This window comes from Gallus gallus, chromosome 13, assembly GCF_016699485.2.
Source record: "Gallus gallus isolate bGalGal1 chromosome 13, bGalGal1.mat.broiler.GRCg7b, whole genome shotgun sequence".
Taxonomy (NCBI): domain Eukaryota; kingdom Metazoa; phylum Chordata; class Aves; order Galliformes; family Phasianidae; genus Gallus; species Gallus gallus.
The window spans coordinates 9406829-9421253 of NC_052544.1; the positions used below are offsets into that span (position 1 = coordinate 9406829).

Consider the following 14425-nt stretch of genomic DNA (forward strand, 5'->3'; position numbering starts at 1 on the left):
TTAACTGACAGGAGGAGGATGAGAGAGGGGAGGGGTGAGGGAGGAGAGAAACTTTCAAGTTCAAACTTTAAATAGAAAAGGTTCCGAGCTCGGTACGGGCTGACGCTGAAGGAGGGCAAACGCCGTAAGCAAGACCTGCCACACCGTGAAATAGCAAACGCCCCTGTGGCACCCCAAGGCCAATCAAACCAGGCTGGCAGAGTTCTGTCCCGTGCTTCTCGACGCTGTGAGAAGTTTGTCCCTCGGTTCCCCTCCTTCTTCCACCTTCCCGAAAGATGACAGCTCAGAGAGGGTTCCCCAACCCCAAGAGGACAACGTCCAGGCCACAGCCATACACCCCGGGAGCTGCGCCCACGGGACGTGAGCCCCGGCTCGGTGTCACCGTGACCTGCCCTCCTGCGAGCTCTCCTTCCCCAGGCGCCCTTCCAGCGGGCATTGACTCTGGGAGCTCGGTATAATTATCAGTAGCATTTTCAGCAGTCCCACAATGGCTTTCTAAGGACGGTACATTGTTCTTGACACACACGCATTGTTCCTGCGTGTCCATCAATTCTCATTTACTTGTCATGGTGCAGGAAGCATGGAGAAGGGAAAGGAAAGGGGGGGGTGCCGAAGGAGAAAAGAGGGACAGACTCACCCCGCAGCAGGAGAGCTTGTGGAGCCGGGGCATTGCAGTCCCGCATCTCCCTGCGAGTATCTCCCAGCAAAGAGAGATCTTCTGGGGAAGGAGATGGGAGAAAATGGGGTTAGGGAGAGGAGTGAATGAGGAATCAGCTTGTGGGAGCAACCGCTACTTTCAGTCTGAGAAAAGCCCAAATCTGGGCTCTGTTGCCTGAAATATAACCTGTCTCAGTCGGATTAGTTGTAGTGAAAGGTATCACCTCTCTTTTCAAATCACCCCTGGCTTTAATCCTTGTTCCATCGAAGTCTGCAGTAACACTGCTAGCAATAAATAACGAGTGTGCAAACCCTACTATTAGTCGCACTGAAGAGTGGGGTTTTGTAACACGGCTCCTCGTACACATCCCCCACACTCCTTCCCACGCAGCAATCGCCTGACCCGGTCCCACTTTGTCGTGCGTGGCACCCGGCGAGGTGCTGTCAGGGCTGGATGAAGGGAGCTGCGAGAGGTCGTGAGGACCCCTGGGCCCACTCATTACATCCCTCCTTCGGGGTGCTCCCCGGCCTGGCCTGGTCGGAGGAGCGTGTGCCAAAGTAAACCCCAATCGGTCCAGTTCTCCTCCCAAAAATCAGCTCCCAAACGGCCCTCCGGGAAAAGTCATCAACGCCCTACGGAGGGAACGGGACGCCGTGATTTGTGTTAGCGGGACTGGGGACGCCTCGAACCGGCAGAAAGATCGGGAATCCCAAGCAAGAGCCAGGTTCGCTGGTGGAATTCTGGTTGTTTTATGCGGGACATAAACCAGAACGGCGCAAGGAGCACAGATCTGCAGCCGATCAGGACCGAATCCGTAGCCCTGCCCGAACCTCCCCTGGAGTCGGGCACAGAGCGCGGAGCGGAGCGCACAGCCCCAGACATGGGCAGATGCATTGCCACCTCCCCAGCACGCTCTGTTATGCTTTTGTTTTGTTTTGGTGGAGTTTTTCTTAGAGCTTCATTTGTAACTAACACAAAAGCAGCTCCCAAACTGCGTTTCCTGGACTTTAAAAAAAAAACAAAAAGATAAAAAAGAAACACCAGAGAAAGTTGCAGGCCCTGGATGAAATAAATAACGCCCGGTGTAAGATTAAAATAATTATGAAAAGAATAATATGCATTTGCTTTTATCCGTGCGGTAATTAGAAACGCTTTTAAAAGGATGCTCTTTAGTCATACCGCTGGTAGGAAGTCCAAAAGTGAGAGAAACGCTTTCATAGTGCTAGTTTGATATACCTCTTAATTAAGGACTGCGTGCCCCTAATTTATTAAAGTTCATCTGTTCATCACGTGTGTAATTGACGCTGGAAAAATAATAATTACAGATCTAACCTCCGCAAAGTGTTTTCTGCCCAACTCGGGTCCCGCTGCCGAAGAAACGCAACCGAAACCCCTTTTCGGATGAAAAATGCGCCGAATGGGCTCCCGCGTTTCTCCGCGGGGATGTAGCACTGAGTGAGGGTTCCGCACCCCGACGCCCCCCTCCCCCCCCCCCCCCCCCCCCCCCCCCCCCTTCCTCAGCCCCCCACCAGTGTGACCCCGGAGAAGTCCTCCGCTCCGGGAGGGCGGTGAGACCCGACGGGGCGGCGGGGGCGCGGCCGGGGGACCGAGGGGGCCGGGAAGGGCCGGGTCGGCGGCGAGAGGAGGCAGTGCCGCGATCTTCTAAAGTTTCCTCTTCGCCTAATCATCAGCCTTAATTACCCCGGCGGCTCTTTTCTTGCTTCGGTATGATTATAGCCCTGGACGGCTCCTTAATGGCACGGCTCCGCTCGCTGCCCGTGTCATTAACTCGTAATTCATTTCGGAGGGGACGAAGGGGGGGGGGAGGGGGGGGGGGGGAGGGGGAACACCCCAAACAAAATAAGACTCCAAAAAAAAAAAAAAGAAAGAAAAAAAAAAGAAGAAAGAAAGAAAGAAAGAGAGGGGGAAAAGAAGTCAGAGCCCTCCCTCCCGCTCCCGAGCCAATGGAGTGAGTCACCCCGCGACGTCAGGCACCAGCGACGGCTCTGATTGGCCCGTGGGGCGTTTACTCCACTTCCCAAAGGAGGAAAGAGCCGGGGAGCCCCCAGAGGGGGGAAAAGAGGGGGGCGGCTCCGCAGCGCCTCACTCGCGCAGTCCCCGCGCAGGGCCGGGCAGAGGCGCAGCGCAGCTCCCCGGGCGGCCCCGCTCCAGCCACGCTCCGCATTCGCGATGGCTTCTCCTTCCAAAGCGAAGGAGGTTTTCTCCTCCGACGAGGAGGGCCCGGCGGCCGGCGCCGAGGAGCACCACAAAGTCAAGGTGTCCAGCTTGCCGTTCAGCGTGGAAGCCCTCATGTCCGACAAGAAACCCCCTAAAGAGCTGCCGCTGGCCGCGGCGGGGGGCAGCGCCGACGGGGCGACCGTGGGCACCTCCAGGAACCTGCTGCTGCCGGGCCACGGCTCCCGGGACGCGCACAGCCCCCCCGGGGCTCTTACAAAAACCTTCGACACCGCTTCGGTCAAATCGGAGAACTCGGAGGACGGCACGTCCTGGATCCAAGAGGCCGGGAGATATTCGCCTCCTCCAAGTGAGTGGCCGGGGAGCGGCGGGGCGGCGCGGGGCCGGGGAGAGCCGGGAGGCGGCACCGCTCCTACCCCGGGTGACACTGCGAGCCCCGGGCTGAGCTGCCCTGCTGCCGGCACGGGATGCTCAGGGCACGTTGGATAGCTGCATTTATGCATGTACTTATATACGTGCGTGTGTGTGTTCACAGTTATGCGTGTTTAGTTTTTTTATGTTGCCCGTGTCTCAACATAGAAGTCATGTGTTCATACCTTTACCTGTGTATATAAATATCCAATGCTTTTAAGCCGTACAATGATCAGGAGCTCCCTTTCCCTACGCACAGCTCCCCAGCTGCCAGTTTATACCTTTATGTTACCCCGTTGCACTGAGAAGTGGAATTTCTCCTTCTCCCTCTCACAAAGCGATCTCTCGCTCTTAAAGCTGTCCTTTCCAACCTTTCACACTGTCTCCCCGCTCTGTCCCACCGGTGTTCTTCTCCCTTCCTCTCTTCATGCAGGCTGTCAAAGTCTCCCGAGCTGGGCCTGACCTCATTCCCTCATCCCTCCCCCCCCCTCCCCGGCTCTCATCGCCTTGGGGACTCCCAGTCCCAGGCTGACAGGTCACTTTTTAAACCCCTTTGCTGTCCGATCCGCACTCCTGTGCTGAACTATTTCGGTGAGATCCCCTCCGTCCACTTTTTTTTTTTTTTTTTTTTTTTGCCTTAAATTTTAACTGCTGTAAAAAATAATGGCAAGACTCTCCCCCTCCTTCCCCTCCCTCCCCCCCCTCCCCTCCCCCCCCCAAAAAAAACTACCGTCAAGAAAAAGTGAAAAACATATCCCGGCCATGCTGGACTCTGCTTTCCTATTGCCGTCAGCCTTTGTGGGTAGACACCTGTATTAGCAGATCGGTCTGTGCCGACTCACACGATGTAAACCAAATCCTCTGCTTTCTTAAAAGTGAATGATTTTACCAAACCGAACAGCCGGACGGTCATGGGGAATTTCCTGCCATAAACTATCACTGCAAGGAAGTTTAGCGCTGTTACAACTCCTCTATTTTGGAGTCTATTTTGGTCCTCCTTTCGGCCACTTCGTTTGCTTTGCCATTATCCCGAATTAAATTGATTTCTAACGACCTGAGAGGGATGGGAGGAGAACAGGCCGCCCCTGTCAGTGCTGTGTAGCTCCGGGTTGCGATTTTCACGTACTCTGAAGTCCTCTGGAAACGCGTGAAAAGACGCGGATGCTGCGGCTCAACCCCCCTCCTCTAACAAGGCAGGGCCTCATCTCCCACTTATTGATTGTTGCTTTTTTTACTTCGAAATTCCACCTCTTTTTCTATTGAAATCGGCAGTTCTCGGGATGTGGAAAATACCCTTATTAAGAACTTCAATGTGTAGGGTGTTGAAGTCTGGTGATTTCAGGGGGAATTGGAGGTAACAACGACCGGGGGTGGGAGCAGCAGCTCGGGAAGGTCCTTCAGCCTCGGTCCTCTTCCTCATTCATTTGCTCGCCCCGGCTTTCGGCCCCGTCGGAGCCGCCGGGACAGTGCGAGACACGAGCGGTGCTCCCAGCCCGTCTGTCCGCGGAGCGCTTTGACGTCGGGACTATTAACACTGCGAGGGGAAGAGCTGCGAATGTTAGATTGTGAGCAGCACGTAGGGGGAAGCAGGTGATCGTTTTTGTCCGCCGTTGGCCAGAAAAGGGACGATAAACGGGGGAGAAATAAATAAACAAATACACACAAAGCGAAACAAATGACTGCAGCGAGCGCTGTAGGGACGGGCGCGGGGGAATCATCATTGCAGGCTCCGCCGGGGCGAACTCCGGGCTTCTTATCGGAGTTTGGCAGTCATCTGCGGGGCGGTAGGAGAAAAAACTGTGAGCGTTTGGGTGTATTCTGAGAGAAGCATTTCTCTGGGATTTAGTTTAAAAGCGCCTTACAGCACTTTCCTTAGCGCAGCCCCGGTCGGGACGGGCCGGGTAAGCTGACAGCCGAGGAAGGCGCTGCGGCGGCGGCCGTCCCTATAAACCTCATCTGTATGGTCGGAGCTTCGGCAGCGGAGTCTTTGCAGACCTTCGAGATTAGGAAGCGGTCTCGTTTGAAAAAAGGGCAGCGGAACGGAGGGGTAACCGGCAGTGAATCGGTGAAGTTTTAGCAGCGCGCCGAATGTCACGCTTTGCAGCTTCATTATTAAAACGATCCCGTGTGATCGTAAGGCGGCGTCTGACAACTTGTTTTCCAAGAGGGATTTATTTTCTGTGTTCAGTATCCGGAAGAAGAGTAGGAAGATGCATTTCACTATATATACACACACATATATATATATAATCTGTTTTCTCTCTCCTCGTTCTGAGCGCTTTCCTCGTGAGATGCTTTGCTTGCAAGTTATGCGCTGAAACAGCATCGTGGTCGGATGCTGCATTGAAAAAGGAAAGTGGAAAGGATTCAGAAAATACACAGTGAAAGCACTGGCGACTGTGTGAACCAGCCACTACAGCACACACGAAATTTTGCTGCTCCATAAGAGCTGACAGTGCATCGTTTTCTGTATTAAAGTGTGGAGTTGGCGGTTTCTTGTGGGTCCTGAGAGTGATTTGGAACACAGTCAAATTGCAGAGCTCTTCACACCAGGGTTGCACGTCTTACTCATTTTTTTAGAATTATGATTGAAATGTAAAATGAATCAAAAGACAGCTCAGCAATGTGCCAACTCGGGAACAAGTGCCCAACCTGGTCGGGGTTATAAGGAAAGCACAAAACGTACCAGATTTCCTGATTTGTATTGGCTACAGATGCTGCAGTTGTATGAGGTAAACATGGCAAATGTCACAAGAACAAGAACTGAATGAGAAGCGTGGTGTTTTCTTCTTGTATGATATTTTCTGAAGAAAACAGAATATACAGCTTGAGGGGAAAAAAAAAAAAGAAGTTAAATAGAAGGGAGATCTGCTCTTGATTTCAGTGGGAGAAGAAATGGGGATAATAATGCTCAGTTATCTGAAACACAGCAATTATCAGACTCTGTTCTTCAACTGTCAGGATGAGCTCCAGCAGGGCTGATGTGTTGCTGTCGGCAAAGTCCTGGCGTGGGCTTCTCTCACACCACGGTGCTTTTGTGACTCTCCTGCTTTTGCCTACACGTTTGTCCTGTGCTGTGTTGGGGTTACTCCTGCAGTTTCGCTGTTACTAAGACAGCTGTTTTGTGTAGATCCCTATGATCCTAAAGTGATCTGCTGCGTATCTCTAAATCCTCTGTGCTGTTTGCCTACAAGCTAGCTCCTTAGAATCAAGGAGCCAAAATTTCAGAACATCTGCTGAAGTACTGCAGTATAAGTTTGTCTAGCAAGAGATCTGCAGTGACATTTGTGACAGATCCCCTGTTCTGAGGGTGTCACCTAATGGGACATCCTCTGGCACAGGTCCTCCCTGAGCCATCTCAAGCGCCACGTGTCTCAGCAGAGCACCCAGGTCTCCCTGCTTTGTGATAACCGGCCTTTCCCTTCCTTGCAGGACACCTGAGCCCTACAGCCTGCACTCTGAGGAAGCACAAGACGAATCGGAAGCCCCGCACCCCATTCACTACTTCCCAGCTGCTGGCCCTGGAGCGCAAGTTCCGCCAGAAGCAGTACCTGTCCATCGCCGAGCGAGCCGAATTCTCCAGCTCCCTCAACCTCACAGAGACCCAGGTCAAAATCTGGTTCCAAAATCGGAGGGCCAAGGCCAAGAGACTGCAGGAGGCTGAGCTAGAGAAGCTCAAAATGGCAGCGAAGCCAATGTTGCCGTCGGGGTTCAGCCTCCCTTTCCCCATCAACTCCCCCATCCAGGCCGCCTCACTGTACGGAACATCCTACCCTTTTCACAGACCTGTGCTTCCTATCCCGCCCGTTGGACTCTATGCTACTCCTGTCGGATATAGCATGTACCACTTATCTTAAGGAGATCAGAAAGGCACAGTGACAGCGAGAGAGACTTCCTGGTGGATCTCATCCAGCCTCAAGAATGCAGTACCCAACCGGTACTGGCCGTTCTTTCTGCACGCTTCTATCTGCCATCCCGAGTGTACAGGAGTTCGCGTTAGCAAAGCAAGGCATCCTGTATGCAACAGGCTGGGTGTCTTCTGAGAGCGCTCTGAGTGCTCACAGTCTGATCCTCAGAGTGTTTAAAAAAAAAAAAAAAGTAAAAACGATTTAAAAAAAAAAATTGAGCAACTGTAGGGTTTTTATACGGTGCATGTAAAATTAGGGTGAGAAAGAACGGGTGGAAAAAACAATCTTGCCTTACGGAGGCAGGGATTTCCCAACAGCTTCCTGATGGGGCCCAAGCTGTGTTTAAAGTAAAAGGGGTACGTGCCCTAAATCCACACTCTCAAGTGTCATCATTTAATATGGGGGCAAGGGGAGTGAAATAAAAAGCTATAAGCAAGGTGGGTTGGGGGGGGGGGTTGTTTTCTTTTGTTGCTGTCGTTTAAAGAAAGCGGAGCCCTTAGATACAGACACCGTGTAAATAGAAGCTAGACCCAGTAGAGTCCAAGTGAAGTTCAGAGCCAGCAAGTTCCTGCCTTTCTAAGGGTAAGGAAAGCTTTTCACATCCCAGACCTCCGCAGACCTTTTGCGACAAGATGAGCATCGGGGCCCCTAAATGCGTAGTGTAAAGCAACGGCTTTACCCACCAGTGGCTCTTGTAATGCTTTTATGTGTGTAAATCGCTTCAGCGTTTCTAAAGCACTGTGAGGAGAGGTGAAGCGCAAGGCAGGCTGCTCTTTATCTCTCCCGATTGGCGCGCGTAGAGTATTTTTTTCTTGCAGCCAGGTAATCTTGGCTCTGCAATGCTTCTTGAAAACCAGGAGGGAGGGAAGGAAGTTTCTGGGGAAAGAAGACGTGGGTTGTTTCCACAGTGGTGGTGAGCAAGGGCTGTCGAACTCTTCTGCGGAGATGTTTGGGGTTTTTTATTAGTATCTGCAACAGTCTGTATTAAATAGAAGAATCCCTCGAGTCTTCCTCTCCTCCCCTTGCCAAGGATGCCAACTGAAGTGACTCATGCTTCAAGCCCTTCTAAAGAGAGATCCGGGTATCAAAAGCAGACAACGCTACCTGTGGGACGGTGGGGTGCCAAGAGACTGTGTAAGCAACCTGTCCCTGTGGGAGCTTCCCAAGTGCTGGCAGTGTCATCGTCCCCGGTATTCTCCTTGTAATTATTGTATTATGTGTATTACTCTTGCTAAACTTTGTGAGAAAATTACTCTGAAGGCTGTGGAGCACTGAAGGCAGAGCTTCTCCTGGATTTATTTTCTTAGCATGTTGATAAGAAACCCTCCTCCGCCCCACTCCCCCTCACCCCCACCCCCCAAAAAATAGAAAAAGAAAAAAAAAAAAGGCCTAAAATTTTTTAAAAAGCCACAGAGTTTTGCCGTTTTTGGTTTGTTTTGACCCAGGCACTCTCACTGCCCGGGACCCACTATAGATGAACTTCCCGTCTCCCTTCCCTTTTCCCCCAACCTTCCATTATAGGAAAGTCCCTTTGAAAGGGATACCTTGTACAATTTTATATATTTTATTGAAGATTTATTATTTCTTATCTCTTATTTCGAATTAAATTAAAAAAGAAAAAACGTGTTTAATTGTGTGTGGGTCTGTGAGTGGTTGGAGTTCTTTAAAAGGTAATGTCTCTCCGTGTGTGTTTTGCACTGCTGGGTCAAGTTCAAAGGAATGTTTGGGTTGCCTTTATGATTATTTCCCCTTCTGAATCTGAAGTGAAGCCAAATTTGCTGCACATGAAGGTGAATTGCAAGTCAACAATTCAAAGTCGAGAGCCAAACCTTTTATGAGGTTTCCTTGTTTTTAACAGCCCCTTTTAGGCGCCTCTGTTCTTTACAGCATCATATTCTGGGGATGTTTCCCTCACTTCTGTCAGCTCACGCACCCTTCTCTGTTGCTCAGGCCTTTCCCCTCACCTCCAATCTGTCTTTGGTGTGTGCTGGCCTGTGCCCCAGTCATAGTTGGGGGTCACCGTTGAGGGTCCTTTGGTACAGGTCAGACCTCGTAGGGACCCTGCAGTACTCCGGCACAGGGCCACTGCAGGGCTCCTGTGTGCTGTCAACCTGTCCATTGCTTTTGGAGTGGCCTCGGAGAGCAGGTGCCTGACCTCGGCCCTCTCTAGCAAAGGGAACAGGAGTTTGCTGCGAGGAGAGGGATCTCTGTGAGGCTACTTTACCACGGCACACCGAAGTCTCATGTCTGCCCTTACGTTTTGCTGTAGGATTATTCGGATTAGGAGTGACCTCTGCGATCCCAGCCGGCGAGAAAGCTGCGTTTGCCTCTGTTGAAACAGCCGGCTTAATGAAATAGGGGTGCACGGAGGAAAGCATCCCCGTGCCCAGCGCCCATCCCGGCCTGCCCCTCTCCCTGGCTCGGAGCGCTGTCCCCGCACAGCCCCTCGCTGTGCCCGAGCCCTCCTCACTCCGTGCGGGACGGGGCCGCGGCTCAGCACGGGGACGGGAGGAACGGGGGAGCTCCTCCCGAGCGGCGCTGCGGTTCTCGGTTAGCGGCTCTCGAGGCGATCCTTCCCGTCTCAGCCCGACTCGGACACAAACCCTTCCTGCTTTGCAGGAAGGAGGGAACAAAGCTGAGCGAATCCAATCTCCACGCAGACTTTCCAAACTAGCCTTTACAGCCGCGTGAAACCGAACACAGCCGCTCCTTCATGAGGTCCGTGTTTCCGAGGCATCATCTCCTCACTCCGGGGCAAGGAGAAGCCTCCTCTCCCCTCTCCCTCCCCGTGCGATCGTCCCGAGCTTTTTCTCCGCTGGTTATAAATAAACCAGCGGTATTTTTTAACCTTCGGTATAAATCAGCAGTGTCAGGGATTACAGCTAAATCTTTGCGCTGGAAACTCTTTGAGCGCAGGAGCTTTGTGTGTGTTATGATAGATCCTTAAATGGATACAGATTTATTGCAGAACACAAGGGTGTTGAAGGAAAAGCTTCCAGAACTCGGTTACAACCTTTGCTATGGGAAAGGCAGGACGGATCCGTGACACCTTCCCCGAGCTCGCGGATGGCATGACAGTTCACCCTGCGCCCATTATTAACTTGTTCCAATTAAAGCCTTCAGAAAGGCCGAGTTAATTGAGTATTATATTTTATTAGGAGGGAGGTGTCAAGCTTTACTCATGAGACTTCATCATCGGCCTAATGGGAGCTGCCCCGCAGGCAGATCTGTAACTGAATAAATTACAGCGAGGCAGGGAAATCAGAATGCTGCCATTAAACGCGATGCACTTACTGAAATTCCTCCTCCACTTTCGCAAGAGGCTGGGGAGGTGTGGCTTTAATTAGTTATTTTAATGCAAAGTTAAATTGTTCCCAAAGTATTTTCTGACACAAAGCAGATGCGATGATTAGAAGTTGAGTGAGACTGAAAGGAGTTGGCATCTGTTCCAGGTACATCTATATATTTTAAATTTCCAATAGAAAGTGAAAAATAATTAGAGCAATAAATAATAAACGTTAAAAACAACGCGATAAATTATCCCGATCCTTAAAATCCCGACTTGCTGAACGGCGGTTCAGGGCAGCCGGGCACAGCGCGGCTCTCCCGGGACCTTAATTCACGAGCTATGGATCTGTTGACATAAACAGTTAGGAATGGGCTCTCTGACTCGCTCCGGCCAAGCGTTCATTACAGAGAGCCACGGGCGCTCGGAGCCTGCATTTCATGTTGTCACATCGCCTTGTCAAAGCCCGGAATTCCTGCATTTTATGGGGAAGGAGGAACGCTCGGTGGCTGCGGCGCGTCTGCGAGCCGGCGTGCCAGAAAGCGCCGGGTTTGATCTCCGCCGGGAGCCGCGCTGCGAGGCCGGGGGCGGCGGGCACCGAGCGCGGCGGCGCCGACGGGAGGACCCCGGGCTGGGGAGGAGCCGCCCCCGGCTGGGCACCCACGGGAGGGTCGGTGAGGGAACGGCCACCTGCTCCGCGCCCACGGGACTCGGGATACGGCCGGGGGCCGGGTGTGCGGCTGGGATGCCGCTGCCCACCGTGGTCTGCCCGGCCCCCGTGGGGTCCGCTGCGCCGGGGTTTGACGCGCACCCACGCAACATACGGGTGCGCACACATACGGCTCCGCATCGGTGATGTGTGCGCTGCATGTTCCCGAATACTGTCCGCGAGTCTCTGCGCACGAATCCCGTAGGCGCTGCCTGGGAAAGCCCCATTCTTGCACATACGTGGCGCTGCGGGATTTTGAGGGGTGAGTGCGGGACACGAAGGGAGGAGCAGGGGAGCCCATGCGGGGCAGGAGAGAGGGGAAGGCAAAAGGTGACCCATCCCCAGAGGGCACCCGGTTACCCTCTGCCACCCCCGGGGCCGCAGAAAGAGACCCCCCGGCCCCGCCCCCGTGCAATCAGCCCGGGGGGAGCGCACGGAGATGCGGGTCACACCGACCCCGAGGGTGCTCAGGCAGCGAGGTTATCGTTGTGCTTTTTCCAGATCACACTTCCCCCCTCTGTTTATCCCCAGTTCAGTTTCACCGAAGTTCAACTCGTATTTACTTCTTAAAAATTAAGAAGTCGTTAAAGGAGACAAAAGTAAAGAAAACAAAAACAAAACAACCCGAACCACTCCGGGGCTGCGCACTTCTCTCGAGCCTACGGTCAGTGACCACCGCCAGGGATGTTTTACAGAAGCCTTTTCCGAGGGTCACGTATCGAAGTCACCCCGCGCTCGGCAGTGCCCGCATTCTTTGCGTCTCTCTCTGAGTAACAGCAAAGCGGCATTGGACTTTTCCTTGCCGGAGCACGAAGGCTGTTTTTCCACTGAAGTGCGTTAAGAGCACTGCACCGTCCATCCCCGCACTGGGAAAGCCAGGAACGAAGCGCTGCGCGGTCCGCACTCCTTTTCGGCGTCGGACACCACCGTGGAAGGAGAGTGGATTTGGGATCTTTTTTTTGTTAGAGAGTTTTTTGGGTTTGGTTTGGAGTCCCTCAGCCCCTCGATGAGTGTTTCCCACCGTGATCCATAAGGCATCTGGCGGGTGCTACCAATCGCACGAAAGGAATAAAAATCTTTCCATCCATTATATTTCAGTCTTTTAACACCAGAGCAATTCTGTCCCTGCTGTTTTAGTGGAAATACCGGTCTATAAAGCTACAACTGCAGTATATTTTAAAATGCTACCAAATTTTTTAAAGGGGATTGGAATAATTCTGCTTCGCTCGGGAAGGAAAAGTCTCAAGCGGTGTTTGTGCGATTAATGTTTTATAACACTGTTCGAGGAAATGAAAAACATTCTGTGACAGTCTCACCGCGAAGGCGGGTCTCCTTCTGCTGGCAGAATGATCCGTGTATGTATTTCTTAGATTGCCGTGTTTTGAATAAGCGAGAATCTCGTAAAGAAAAAAACCACGTTCCTTAAAAGTATGCGCTACCCGTTTTATTAAAGCGTTTGTGCCAACGTTCAGCTCCAAGTTTGTTTTAAGTAGGAATATTTTCCCAGACGTGTAATGGATTGCTTGAAAACAGAATTCTTTGCTTTTTAATGACCTGTAATGGCCAATTCATTTCAACTGCGCTTATCAAGGTGCTGTGTTAAATAACAAACCGGTTCTCGAAAACAAAAAAGTCGTAATGAAAAATAAGCAGTCAGAATAATCTCCCATCTCCGAGCCAAAAAAAATGCAATAAAATTAATTTAAGACTGTCAAAACATCAAAGCTGAGAAAAGGAGCTGCTAAAATAATGTCTCTTGATAAGGAAATAATAAAAACACACCAAAAAAATGTCTACTCAATAAACTCCACTGGATTTGGGGGTCTGTGCTATATTTTATTTGGTGATGAAAGCACTTTGATGTCACTGTATTCCAAACAATTATTATTATAATTTTAAACAACCTGGTGTTTTCCATTACTAACGGCTTACGCTTTGAAGTTACACCTCATAATTTCTTAAATTAAATAAATCATTTTAAGTTTGCACTGGGAGCCTTTTAATAGCAGAGAAAGGAATATCATTATCTTATTGAGAGGCAATTGCAGTGGCTCCAGTTTGGCTGTAGCTGGGGGCAAAGTGGTGCACTATAACAGACATACTTTATTAGCCTCCCATAACTCTTGAAAGAACATTTTTATATTTTCTTTGATTCCCCCCCTCCCCCTCTTGTTTTAAAGCTGTCCCAACCTTTAATTACTGCCTAATATGAAAAGCATTATTTTTTAATGCTGTGTAATTTACCAGAGGCAATAGGCCAAGTTAACAATTGTTTATTAGGGTTGCTGTTTCACACAGGGCAAAGAATGCTGTTCCAAACCCAACTTTTCATGGGTGGTTGCACTAATTAATACAGTGTCTGAGACTCCTAGGGGGTTTTTAATATTAAAGCCTATGGGGCGGAACGGTTTTTAGAAGTCCAGCTCCTGCTGACGTCCTCCTCCCCTCCCAAGTGATTTCTATTGCTTTCAAGCCGGTTTGATCCGAGGGAAAAGTCGGCGGGCAGGAGGGGAGCGCCCTCAGAGCAGCCGCGCCGGGGGGTGGCACCCCATGTCCCGCACCCCGAGTCCCCCACCCCATATGAGTCCCTGCGCCCCCTATGAGTCCCGCACCCCATATGAGTCCCGCACCCCGAGGCCCGTCGAGGCTGCGGCGCCCGCCCCATCCCGGGGCGCAGGTCCGTGGGGTCCGCGCTGTCCCCCCCGCACCTCCGACATTTCACCCTCTCGTCCCACTTAGATTTCTCTCATCAGTCGCCTTCGCTGTAATTTAGGATGAGGCGGGCGGTGCCGGCTCGTACCGCGGATCCCCGAGGGCTCGCACAGCGGAACGGGAGCTGCCCGCACCCCCTGTTGCCAAAGGAAAAGCTACGCGACTTCCACGTCCGCGTGTCTGCGGGTGGGTGTTTCTCCGTAGCTGCCTCCGAAAGCTTCATTGGGCTCATTCATTACATCTTAGTGGAGAACGATCGTTGCGCCGTCGCGGCCGGCTCAGGAGCTGGGAGCAGCGCTGCGAGACCGCTGTCGGGGCGGTGAATCGAACCTCGGAGCATCCCCGACCCCACATCCTCGACTGCACATTCCCGTTGCGGCCCTACTCCGCAGCGCCCGGCAGTGCCACCTCCCCCGGCTGCGGTGCAGGGGATGCTGCGGGCAGTGACAACCCGCTCCGCTCCCCCCGACGGCCACCGCCCCCCCGAAGGGAGACACGGGACATCCATCAGCTTGATAAATGGGGGTTACTCACTCCTGTTCTTC

General features: G+C 52.1%; 1 protein-coding gene across 1 annotated transcript; it reads left to right on the forward strand.

Annotated features, from left to right (window-relative positions):
• Positions 1–2763: 2763 nt before the first annotated feature.
• On the forward strand, positions 2764–8546 carry MSX2 (msh homeobox 2). The gene is made up of 2 exons (NM_204559.2): positions 2764–3203; positions 6698–8546. The coding sequence occupies exons 1-2, from the start codon at positions 2849–2851 to the stop codon at positions 7120–7122; spliced, it is 780 nt and encodes a 259-aa protein (NP_989890.1). The 5' UTR covers positions 2764–2848; the 3' UTR covers positions 7123–8546.
• Positions 8547–14425: the final 5879 nt, after the last annotated feature.